Consider the following 13,267-nt stretch of genomic DNA (forward strand, 5'->3'; position numbering starts at 1 on the left):
GTAGCAGGAGGACTGGACTCTGGTAAGTCAAATCTCTATTACTATCACCCCCCACCTGCATGCCATCACAAACTCCCACCCCTACTCTCACCCCATCACTCCACCACCTCACATTCACCCCACCATCACAACCCACCCCTCCCACTACCAAGCCCTGCATGCAACACCAATGCATGGACACCCATCACCAAAGCATGCACACTAGAGACAATCACCTATCCAATCAAATCACCACTCACACAAGCCTAAGCTGCCAGGGAAATCACAACCATACAGGGCAACACACCTATGCACAATATGTCACACGCAGAAACTATAACACTGCATTTACATGCTCACAGGTCCCCCACACAACGTCACCAGAGAGGAGGCGCCAGCAACATCCAGTCCTCCCCCCAGAAGAGAGCCACATTGATGACAGCAGCTCTGAACGCCTGGATCAGGATGACCAACCTGGCCCCTCAGGGACAGTCGGTCACCCAGGCACAGTCCCATACCACCGCAGAGCCTCCCCCCTCAGGAAACACCACCGCAGCACCCACCCTGCGGGCCCATATCTCTGTCCCCAGGACACGTCAATCAGCAGTGTGTCCACCACTACAGGGACCTGGGGTCAGTGGCAGTGGGCACACGGTTCAGGGGACAGAGGCACAGGACAACAGGGAAGCTGGGAGGACTGCTGTGCGGCAGGGGGAGGACAGGCCCAGGGAACTGACTCTCCAGGAGGCACTCACTGAGATTCTGGGAGCATACCAACATTCCCAGGATACGCTGGGCCAGATCCTGGACCACATGCAGGAGAACAGGCAGCTGCAGGAGGGACAGTACCAGGGGATCAGGGAGGACCTGAGAGACGTCTACACCACCCTGGTCACCATTGCAGGGGTGCTGGCAGACATGGCCAACACCATGAGAGAGGCAGTGGCATACCAACGGGCCCCTGACACTAGCCACACCAATGAACAGCCTTCCACCTCCGCTGACGCTAGTGGACAGGTGGCCTTGCCACAGGATCAACAGGCCATCAGCACCCCTCTCCCTGCAGAAGGAGAACCAGCCCGCAAACGGCCCCTGCGATCCAGGCAGAAACCAGAGAACATTGCCAAGAAATAAGACTCTCCTGAATGTCACGTTTGTGTCCCACTATGTCACCCTGTCCACCTTGAACTGCCATTGCTCTACTTCCTATGCCCCCTTGGACAGTGCACCTGTGATAAAAATAGACTGGAACCTTTCCCTGGACTCTCCTCCACCACCACCCCAGCCTATAGCAATACCCCATCCACTTATTAGCACTTAAATAAACACCCTTGTAAAAAATACAAGTATTGAGTCTGTCAATTGACTATGTATTCGTTTAACAATCTATAAACATTGCAATTCAACTGTACAGTAATGTATACATAGGTATGACCTGTAGTTTGCTGCAGTCAACACACAAGGAGCCAGAGTGGGGCACAGATATCTGTAAATAGACATGCCAAAGGGTACAGTAAGTGGCTATAGTGGTGGTAATATCAGCCTGCCAGTGACAGTATCCAATACAAAACTGTCAATGGAAGGTGAGGCTACAGTGTTTTACCTGTGTGTCACTGGAAGTACTGTCGTATGATTGATATTCTATTGTCCACATCCTCATCCGCAGCCTCCTCCTGTCGCGGCACGAGCCGCAGCGCGAGCCAAACATTCGGCTCGGGACACGGCTGCGGCAGTAGGACACGCCGCGCTCCTGCAATATCTTATCTTTATCGAGGCCCAAAATTGGGCATGGGGCCTCGCTACAGAAATGGTGCGACGCGCCCCGGTAGTTTCTTGTCTCTCCCCATTCTCCATTTTCCCCCACTTACCTTCTGCTTCTTTTTCTTTCTTTCTTTTCTGTCTTTCTCGTTTCTTCCTGACTTTATGCCTTTCTTTCATGTCCATGATTCTTTTCTCTTTCCCAGCATGTCTTCCTTCTCCCTGCATGCCTTTGGACCCTTACTTAACATGGTGACTTTACTATGGAATTCTATGTTCTGTTCCCAATCCAATATGGTGTCTTTTACTTCCTGCCGATCACTTCCTGTTCTTTGAGTATATGAGGTGTGTGATTCCTGTTCTCCTTGTGCTGCAACACTTCCTTTGGGTGGTGATCTTCACTCCTGTTCTTCTGCGTCAGATATAGATTTCTGAGCCTGTTCCAGCTTTTTCTTTATCATTTTTTGCCTTTTGTTCAGATTTATTTTTACCTTTTTGTTTTTGTTCCAGGAGTTCCTATTTGAGTTTTTATTCCCCATTATGTTTTTTTCCCTCGGGGACTCCTTCTGGAGGGCACGGACTGCCTTTGGTGTTCCCTCCGTCAGCAGCACCGTGGCTACCAGAAAGGGTCGCCCCTACTTGGTCCAAGGCAAAACCTATAAGAACAAAGACCTTGCCACATTTCCAGTCGGCCACCAACACAGACAACGAGTAGGTCGTGACAGATTGCAGCACCTAACAGACTTCATCAGGCAGAATGGAAGATACTGCAACGGCTGCTGCAGACGCTAACCAGTCCCTGCTCGTAACTATTCAGCAACAAGCCCAGGAACTGCAGCAGTTAAGAAATGAAAATGTGGCTCTACGACAAACCTTGGCATCCCGAAGTACTGACGTTCCTACTGTCTCTACTACTACACCTCGGTTTTCAGGAGACCCAAATAAGCTGCGAGAATTCCTCGATGCTCTGACTGTCTACTTTGCCTTTAGATCCACACAATTTTCACAAGATAAATCGAAGGTGGTTTATCTCATCAGTGCCTTGTTAGGTCCTGCTTTGGCCTGGGCGACTCCGATAGTAGCCTCCAACGACCCTGTGTTGTCTGATTACTCAGCCTTTGTGAACAGATTCAAACAAATGTTTGAACTCCCAGGATTGGAAGTATCAGCAGAAGAAGCGCTTTGTGATATTCAACAAGGCACTCAAGATGTTCTCCAATACATCACATGCTTCAGACAACATGGGTAGAGCGTACTCTGGTAACTCTTTTTCGCAAAGGTTTGCGAGAAGACATTAAAGACGAATTAGTATACTCTACCAGAATAAAGATCTCCGAGGTTTGATGGATTTAGCTCTCTCTATAGAATACCGTCTCCAAGAATGTCGTCTAGAAAAAAGAAAGAATCGTGGACCTTCCCAGTCAAGCAACTCACGTGTCTTTGTACATCGTCCTGAAGAACCTCGACCTGTATCTAGAGAGACAGAAGGAGAACCTTTGCAGGTAGATACTGCTCGTGATCCACTCACAACTAGCGAACGTGAAGACAGACGGAGAAGAGGATTGTGCCTTTATTGTGGTGCATCTGGTCATTTGCTCCGTACTTGTCCAGTTCGTCCTATGAAGACCTTGGGAAATGCCACTTCCCGTCCTCTGTGAGAAGGGAGGGGACAGGATATTCTGCAATACCTTCCATCAGTTCTTCCAAGGAAGATGCCACTATTCTATTTATGTTACCTGTTATCCTGCAATTACCTGATGGTCATGAAGAAAGGACCCTGGCATTATTAGATGGTGGACCTAGTGGCACTCATATGGATATGACCTGGTCTAAAAATAACTACAACTTCCAATACTGCCTAAAGACGTTCCAGAACAAGTGCATACTGTAGACGGATCCTTACTATCCTCCGGTCCTGTTATTAATACCACTTCGATTTTAGGTCTACACTTTGGGAAATATCAGGAACATGTCTTTTTTGATTTAATTTCCTCCCCCAATCATTCTACCATCCTAGGAATCCCATGGTTCATAAGACACAATCGGTATATTAACTGGGAAACCAGAACAATTTCTTTGTCTTTTAAGTTTTGTCACGATCATTGCTATGCTTCTCGCACCTATTGGTCTCCCAGAAAAATAATAACCTCAGAAGCAAATGTAGGACATTCCATAAGTTCAGTTGAGGAGGTACCAAACCTATATCTGGAATTTATCGACGTATTTAAAAAACCATCAAAGCCCGTATTACCTCCACACAGAGACTATGATTGTACAATTCCCCTGGAACCTGGAACGATTGTTCCTTTTGGAAGAATGTTTTCTCTCACTCAACCAGAAAGAAAGTTTCTCAAGGACTATCTTCAAGAAAATCTACAGAGTGGTCTTATTACACCATCTTCTTCTCCTGCAGGGGCTCCCCTCTTCTTTGCACCTAAAGAGACAAAAGATCTTCGTCCCTGTGTAGGCTTCCGTGGATTAAATAAAATCACCATAAAAGACTGATATCCACTACCCCTCATCAAAGACATTTTGGAGGTTGTCAGAGGGGCACAAATGTTCACAAAATTAGATCTTCGCGGAGCCTATCATCTCTTGCATATTAAGGAGGGAGATGAGTGGAAAACTGCCTTTCAGAACCCTTTTGGACATTATGAATATAAGGTTACGCCTTTTGGCTTAACAAACGCCCCCTCAGTGTTTCGAAGATTTAAGGATTCCATATTCTCCAACTTATTAAACCACACTGTAGTGATTTATTTAGACGATATCCTCATATATTCCAGACACCCTGAACTTCATCCTACACATGTTAAGCAAGTCTTAACTAGACTCCGGCAACATCAACTTTACTGTAAACAGGAGAAATGCGAATTTGATAAGACTGAGGTGAAATATTTAGGCTATCATATCAGTCCAATTGGTATCTCTGTGGATCTGGAAAAGTTCAAGACATTCTAGACTGGCCATCTCCTTCATCAATCAAGGAAACTCAATGTTTCTTAGGGCTGGCCAACTTCTACTGTCAATTTATCCTGGACTTTGCAAAACAAACCAGTCAAATTACACAAACTCTCAAAAAAGGGAGTTTGCGAAACAGTTTTATCTGGACAGACATGGCTGAGACTGTTTTTCAGAACCTAAAACACGCATTCACTTAAACACCCATACTGAGACATCCGGACACCAACAAACAATTCATAGTAGTTACTGATGCTTCCGAAAGAGCCATCGGAGCAGTATTACTACAACAGCAAGACGACGATGGATTAGAAAATCTGATCTTTTATTTATCCCATGTGCTCTCTGATTCTGAACAAAATTATTCAGTACTGGAAAGAGAACTGTTGGCTGTAAAAACTGCCTGCCAAGAGTGGAGACAATTCCTAATGGGTTCAAAGGAACCTTTTGAAGTAAGAACGGACCATCATAATCTGCAATGCTTACGCAGTTTTCAGTGTCGAAACAGTCGACAAGCTCGTTGGGCCTTTTTCTTTAGTCAATACGATTTCTATATTACCTATATTCCAGGATCTCAAAACATTTTGGCCGATGCCCTATCTCGCCGTTATGCTGACAGTTCTAATACCCCTTCACAATATGTACTTGAACCAGACAAGATAATTGGTGTAGTTCAGTCGTTCGTAGATGAAGTACAATCTGAATACACAACCCTTTCAGAACAAGAACTAAAGAATCTACATCCCAAGATACGCAAACATAAAGAATACTACTATTACAAGGACACCTTATTTCTACCTTCTAAAAAAGTGCAAGAAAAGGCACTTCAGATGTGTCATGAATCCCCAGTAGCTGGTCATCAGGGTATTAAAGCCATGCAGGAATTACTTCTCCGCTCTTTTTGGTGGCCTATGTTGAAACAAGACACCGAAAGATACGTGGAATCTTGTCCCATTTGTGCCCAAGTAAAAGTATCCCGTACTAGGCCCGCAGGACTACTTCAACCATTACCAGTTCCACCAGCCCGTTAGCATACGATATAAACCGACTTTATGTGCTCATTACCTTCATCAGCAGCAAACAGAGTTACAATGGTGATGATAGATTATTTTACTAAAATGGCTTATTTTACTGCTTTGAAGAAATTACCCACCTCACAAGAATTGAGTCAGATCTTTATTCAACACATTTTTCGTCTCCATGGTCTCCCAGAAAGTATTGTGTCAGACAGGGGACCTCAATACATATCACGGTTATGGAAACACTTTTGTAAGATCTTAAATATCAATGTAGCGTTATCATCTGGATTTCATCCCCAAACCAATGGGCAGACCGAACGTCTCAACCAGGGACTTGAGCAATATCTTTGTTGTTTTTGTAATTCCACTCAGAGTAACTGGAGCACTTATCTTACCATTGCAGAGTTTTCTTACAATAATACCGTCCATAGTGCCTCCAAGGTCACTCCTTTTTTCTGTTCAGATGGATTCCATCCCACATCTTTTCCTACTACTCCCAAGACCTCCTCTACACTTCCTGCTATCACCTCTCTTTCCAAAAGACTACATAGAATTCAAAGACTTATTCGATCTAAACTATTAGTCACTAAAAGATACATGAAAAGAATGGCTGATAAGAAACTAAGTGAGGCTTTAGCTTATCACGTCCAAGATAAAGTTTGGCTTTCTTCAAGATTTTTGCCCCTACGTTTTTCCCAAAATAAGTTTGTCTCGTTACTACGGACCCTTTTGTATTCTTCAGAAAATTAATCCTGTAATTTTCCGTCTCCGTTTACCTCGAACCTGGAAAATCCATCCAGTCTTTCATGTCTCTGAGTTGAAACCCTATACACCTGATCCTTTTTCCCCACATTACACATGTCCTCCTCCTTTGTTGGTAGATAATGAACCTGAATAAGAAGTACAGGAAATATGTGACTCTCGTATATTCCGGATCCATCTTCAGTATCTTATTGATTGGAAAGGCTATCCTCTTAGTGAATGTTCTTGGGAAGATGCCTCTTCTGTTTCGTCAATTTATTCAGCTGTTTCCGTAGAAACCCATTGCTCTGGTGGCGGGGGGAGGCGGACCTACTGTCTTGCCACAGCACGAGCTGAACATTTGGCTCGGGACGCGGCGCGCGGCGGTATGATGCCCCACGCTCTTGCAATATCTTATCTTTATCGAGGCCCCAAATTGGGCATGGGGCCTTGCTACAGTAATGGCACAACGTGCCCGCGGTAGTTTCTTGCCTCTCCCCACTCTCCATTTTCCCCCACTTACCTTCTGCTTCTTTTTCTTTCTTCTTTTCTGCCTTCCTCGTTTCTTCCTGACTTTATGCCTTTCTTTCATGTCCATGATTCTTTTCTCTGTCCCAGCATACCTTCCTTCTCCTTGCTTGCCTTTGGAACCTTACTTAACATGGTAACTTTACTATGGAATTCTATGTTCTGTTCCCAATCCAATATGGTGTCTTTTACTTCCTGCCAGTCACTTCCTTATCTTTGAGTATATAAGGTGTGTGTGATTCCTGTTCTCCTTGCGCTGCAATACTTCCTTTGGGTGGTGATCTTCGCTCCTGTACTTCTGCGTCAAATATTACATTTCTGAGCCTGTTCCAGCTTTTTCTTTGTAATTTTTTGCCTTTTGTTCAGACTTATTTTTACCTTTTGTTTTTGTTCCAGGAGTTCCTATTTGAGGTTTTTTCCCCTTTGGGGTTTTTCCCCTCGGGGACTCCTTCTGGAGGGCACAGACTGCCTTTGGCGTTACCTCCGTCAGCAGCACCGTGACTACCAGAAAGGGTCGCCCCTACTTGGTCCAAGGCAGAACCTATAAGAACAAAGACCTCGCCACATTTCCAGTGGGCCACCGACACAGACAGCGAGTAGGTTGTGACACCTCTTCATCACTGTCCACAGGCTCCACCGCTGCTACACGCCCATCTCCAGACGAATCCTCCTGCAGAAAAGGTACCTGGTGACGTAAAGCAAGATTGTGCAACATGCCACAATGATCTGGCACACCTTCTTGGGTGAGTAGCACAGGGAACCACCTGTTAGATGGAGACACCAAAACCTGGCCTTTAGGAGGCAAAAGATTAGCTCTATAATTGTTCTTGTTCACCCATGTGCCTCATTGTAACGTTCCTCTGCCCTTGTCCTGGGACTCCTCACTGGGGTCAGTAGCCATGAGACGTTGGGGGTAACCAGAGTGACCTGCAAAAATCCAGGGAAACTGTTAGCCAAACAACAACCCTTAGGGCCAACCCCATACCCATACCCTAACATATACTGGGTGGGAACCATGGGCTCACCTATTAGCCACACCCTGTGCCTCTGGAGTTGAGCCATCACATATGGGATGCTGCTATTCCTCAGGATAAAGGCATCATGCAGAGACCCAGGATACTTTGCATAGACATAGGAGATGTACTGGGCCGCCAAGCACAGTATCTGCACATTCATCGAGTGAAAGCTCTTTCAATTTCTGAACACCTGTTCATTTCTCCGGGAGGGAGGGGGACAAAGGCAATATGTGTACCATCAATTGCCCAAGTGATGTTGGGGATATGTCCCGTTGCATAGAAGTCATCCTTCACAGTGGCTAAATCCTCCACCTGGGGGAAAACAATGTAGCTGCACAAGTGTTTAATCAGGGCAGCCAACACTCTTGTCAGCACTATTGAGAACATTGGCTGTGACATTCCTGCTGCCAAGCCCACTGTCACTTGGAAAGAACCACTTGCCAAGAAATGGAACACAGATAGCACTTGCACAAGAGGGGGGATCCCAGTGGGGTGAAAGATAGCAGAGATCAGGTCTGGCTCCAATTGGGCACACAGCTCTTGGATTGTGGCCCTGTCAAGTCTGTAGGTAAGGATAATGTGCCTGTCCTCCATTGTTGCCAAGTCCACCAGGGGCCTGTACACAGGGGGATGTCTCCATCTCCTATTCATCTGCAGCGATTGCAATCTAGGGGGCAAAACTATGAGCATCTTCTCACTGTTCAACATTTTAAAAATGTACAGTGCATTGCATGTTGTGACTGAACCAGTATCTTGTTGTATAGGCCCAAATGGTGCCTATGTGTGCTGTGACGCAGTTAGATGCCATGGCCTGCCCCCCCCTGAAATGGCGTCCGTCTGTCCTGTGTGGATGGACAGGTGGAAATGAGGTAATGCCGCTGATGATGTGCGCCGTTGCGGGAGGCGGTCGAGTTCCGCTGTGCAACTCCTGATTGGTTAACATTGGGCCCTATGGGTTACAGTGGTCAATGGTGATGTACGCCGGCGGTGACGGTACGCACCGCCGCAGACATGACCGCTATTTTGTATCTGTTCACTTACTTGCTACCTGACCTTCAACAGGAGAGGACCTACACTGCAAGTGCTGCTGTGACCTGTGTCTGGAACCGACGATGGCTCGAGTCACTGGGGAAAGGGCCCCTGCCTTCACTGCTGCGGAGTTGGAGAGACTGGTGGATGGGGTCCTACCCCAGTACCGAATGCTGTATGGGTCTCCAGACCAACTGGTGAGTACACTTTGATCACGATGCATGGGGCATGAATGCATGGAGTGCTGTATGTGAGGGCCTCGTATAAGGGGGAGTGGTTGCAGGGTACTGGGCAGCGTGCTGCATGTATGGTGGGCAATGTCTGCGTAAGGAGATGGGAGGGATATGGTGGGCCATGAGTGTAACAGGCCGGACGGTATGACTGATACCTTTTTCTATGTTTCTTTTCCTGCATGTCAGCGCCCATCAGAAAAAGGGTATATTGCGTGCCATCGCCAAGGATGTGCGGACCCTGGGGGTCTACGGCAGGCGGAGCACCCACTGTCACAAACGGTGGGAAGACCTGAGACACTGGGCAAGTAAGACAACAGAGGCCCAGCTGGGGGTGGCCTCCCAACGAGGAAGGGGTGCCCGTCGAACCCTGACCCCCTTATATTCCACATACTGGCGGTGGCCTATCCAGAGCTGGATGGGCGCTTGAAGGCATCACAGCAGCCACAAGGGGGTGAGTACAGTTTCACATTACACTACTTGTGCATGGCGGAGTGGTCTTCGGGTTGGGGCTGTGGGCCTGTTGGTGCCCCTAGGCCAGGCTGGGCATTGCATGGTAGGTTCCATGTTGGGCAGGGGCTGATGAACACCACCTCCAAACAAGCTAGTAGGCATCCACTCACTGGGGAGGGCTCTTTGGGTCTCAGGTATGCTATAATTGGCGTTAGGTATTCCTGTCCATGGCCTGGTGACTAGCTTTGTGACTGGTAGTGCATTGCCTAGTGCGTAGGGAGGGTCCCTGTGTGTGTGTGTGTGTGTGTGTGTGTGTCGTGTACGCCAACGGTGGTGTTGCTGCCATTGACCAAGTGTATCCTCTGTCTCTCCCCACCCTTTTTGTTTTGTCACCCTGTCCTTCTGTGCATTAGCATCTTCTGGCAGAGGAGCAGAGGCACCGGCGACGGAGGGAGCTGCATCCCACAGCGCCCATGAGGCCGAATCCTCTGACGGTGAAGGCACCAGTGCGACGGAGGGTGAGGGGAGCACCACGGCGGAGACAGGAGGGGACAGTTCTGAGAGTGATACCTCCTCCGATGGAAGCTCCATAATGGTGGCGGACACCTCTGTGGCCACCCCAACTACAGGTACAGCCGCCACCCCCGTAGCAGCACCGCCCTCCCAGCAGCCCTTCAGCGAGTTACCCACGCCCGCTCACCCAGGCACCTCAGGCCCTGCTGCCCTGAGTGAGGAGGCAATTGACCTCCTGAGATCCATCTCTATTGGGCAGTCAACCATAGTGGATGCCATCCAGGTGCTGGCAGCCCATTTGCAACAAACAAATGCATTCCTAGAAGGCATTCACTCTGGCATGGCGGCCCAACAGAGACCAGTCCAGGTTCTGGCCTCCTCCCTGATGGCAGCCATTGTTCCTGTCTCTAGCCTCCCCCCTCCCACTTCCTCTGCCCAGTCCCATTCCCCTGAACCCCAACCTATCCCAAGTACACATTCAGACCAGCATGCACCCAAGACAACACACAGGAGTGGCTCAGGCAAACACAAGCACCACACATCATCCCACAGGCACTCACTCAAACACCATCCAGATGCAGACACACCAACATCCACTGCCTCCACTGTGTCCCCCTCCTCCTCGTCATCCACCTCCCTCTCAGTAGCGTCTCCACTCACACCTGCATGAACTACATCCTTATCCACTAACACCATCACGCTTATCACTACACACCCCTCACTGACTGTAACAACCCCACATCCATGCACACGTCCCCTGTGTCCTCTCCCACAGTGTCTGTGCCCTCTCCTCCCAAAGTACACAAACGCAAGCACTCAGACACCCAACAGCCATCCACCTTATAACAGCATCGAGCCCATGCACCTGCACCCAAACACAGCAGACAGACACCTCCAACAACCACTCCCTCTTCCTCCACTCCCAAACATTCACCCTCCTCCCGCCCCAGTGTCCCTAAGAAGCTTTTCCTCTCCGCCGTTGACCTCTTCCCTGCACCTTCCCCCCCGTCCTTCACGTCGTGCCAGGGTGGTAAGAACCCCAGGCTAGCACCTCAGCCGCCCAGTCCACAGTCACAGTAGTGTCGCCAGCTCCTGCAGGTGTGAGAGGCTCCAAGGAACCCCAATCAGCACTGGCAGTGTGCCTGCACCAGCTGCCAAGGGGAAAGGCAAGGATGCACCAGCAACTGGCAAGGAGGAACTACCAGCTGGAAAGGGCAAGGAGGCGCTCACCAGCTGGCAAGGAGGCACCACCAGATGGCAAGGAAGCACCACCAGCTTGCAAGGGCAAAGGGCTTGCATCTGCAGGCAGGAAGGACAGGAGGTCTGGTGCTGGGACTGATTCTGAGCCCCCCACCACCAACCATGGCGGTTCAGCCATCAGAGGTTGCAGGGGAAGGGCTGGAGCCTCCCCCAACACTGGCATCCCCAACACCAGCACCTCCACCAGCACCGCTGACAGCAGCAGTAGCCCCAGTGGGCAGCTGTCTGAGGCTGTAGTGGATGGGCTGGAGGTCCTCCCCACCACTGCCAGCCCTGACACCAGCACCGCCACTGCCCCCACTGAGCAGCCGTTAACACCTGCGGGCAGTGTATAGTCCTCCCTCCACGGACTGTAATACATCCTAACCCCTGCAAATCATGTGGGTCTGACACCCAGGTGAGAGCCTGTGACCTTGCACTCCTCAAGATCTGCATCACAGGGCACAATGACCCCTCCAGAACCAGTGGAAGAAGGCATCCACTCACCCCCTTCTTGCCAGGATGAAGCATACTGGGCACAAAACCCCCTCCAGAACCAGTGGAAGAAGGCATCCACTCACCCCCTCCTTGCCAGGATGAAGCACACTGGGCACAAAGCCCCCTCCAGAACCAGTGGAGAAGCCATCTACCTACTTGAGAGACTGTGGCCTTACACTCCCCAGGACCAAGCAGTGGCCAAACCACCCACTTGAGAGACTGGGGCTGTGCACTACCCAGGGCATCGCACAGGGCATGTTGCCCCCTCCAGGACAAGTGGTGTTGTACCATCTTCAAGCGGAGGTGCCCCCCGTTCCCTGTCCCCCTGAGGTGCCTGTGTATTTTCGACCTGATGCCCCTGCAGTGTTCACTCCGAGTTGGTGCAGGTGTCAAGTGGGGCCTTGGCGTTTGTGATGTGGCCCTGTGGCCCATGGACATTGTGGACTGAGCAGTGTCCCTCCATTTGTAAATATGTAAATACTGTTTTGATTTTTGAGGACATATTTCTAGTATTTTATATAATAATATTCACTTTAATCACTTCCTTTTGTCCTTGCATTATTCTTGAGAGGTATGGGGTGGATATATAATGTTGTTGCATCTAGTTGTGTGTATGGTGTTGGGGGTGGGGGTGTTGCGTGTGTGTCACTTTCTTTTTCCTCCCCCCCTCCCTTGTGTGCTAGGCGGCAGTACTCACCGTGGTCGTCTTCGCCGGCGTTGGTATTCATGGTGTAGGAGGAGGTAGATCAGCATGGGGAACACCTGCAGTTCGGGCTCCATGGCGGCGTGGTTCTTCCCTGAGTGTCCAGAGGTGAGTAGTTTCCCTTCTGTGTTCTGTTTCCGCCGTGCTTTTGATGTCGTTGGTGCCGCCCCAGAAAAGCTGGCGGATAGGCCTGTTTCAGTACGGTGGGCGGTACATTGTCTTCCGCTTGGATGATGGCGGTAACCACCGCGGTGCTTGTTGCTACCGCCGTGGCGGTCAGTGTGTTAAAGTGGCTGTCTGTTTCGGCGGTGTCTGCCGTGGTCATAAATCCATTTTTTTTACCGCTGCCTTGTTGCCGGTGTTACTGCCGCTTTATCACCGACCGCCAGGGTTATAATGAGGGCCCATGTGTCTCCAGAAATTGTCAATTACTTGACCTTGCTCGCTTCTCAGGGAAAATCTTGTTTTGCATTCAGTAGCTATAGATCAGCACTTTCTCTTATTCATACTTAAATAAATGTTTACTTGAATTGGTAACACATAGTGGGTCATTACGACTTTGGTAGTCACAGGACTGCCATGTTGGAGGCGGCGGTAGTA

At 49.2% G+C, this 13,267-nt stretch overlaps 1 protein-coding gene across 1 annotated transcript; it reads left to right on the forward strand.

Moving 5' to 3' along the window:
* The first annotated feature begins 2,494 nt into the window (after positions 1–2,494).
* LOC138265136 (protein LDOC1-like) lies at positions 2,495–2,986 on the forward strand. Its single transcript, XM_069212679.1, has one exon. The coding sequence runs from the start codon at positions 2,495–2,497 to the stop codon at positions 2,984–2,986; it is 492 nt and encodes a 163-aa protein (XP_069068780.1).
* Positions 2,987–13,267: the final 10,281 nt, after the last annotated feature.

Source organism: Pleurodeles waltl, chromosome 11 (assembly GCF_031143425.1).
Source record: "Pleurodeles waltl isolate 20211129_DDA chromosome 11, aPleWal1.hap1.20221129, whole genome shotgun sequence".
Classification (NCBI taxonomy): domain Eukaryota; kingdom Metazoa; phylum Chordata; class Amphibia; order Caudata; family Salamandridae; genus Pleurodeles; species Pleurodeles waltl.

Excerpts from the sequence above, each read along its gene's own strand:
- LOC138265136 (XM_069212679.1), top strand. The coding sequence starts at position 2,495 with ATGGAAGATACTGCAACGGCTGCTGCAGACGCTAACCAGTCCCTGCTC.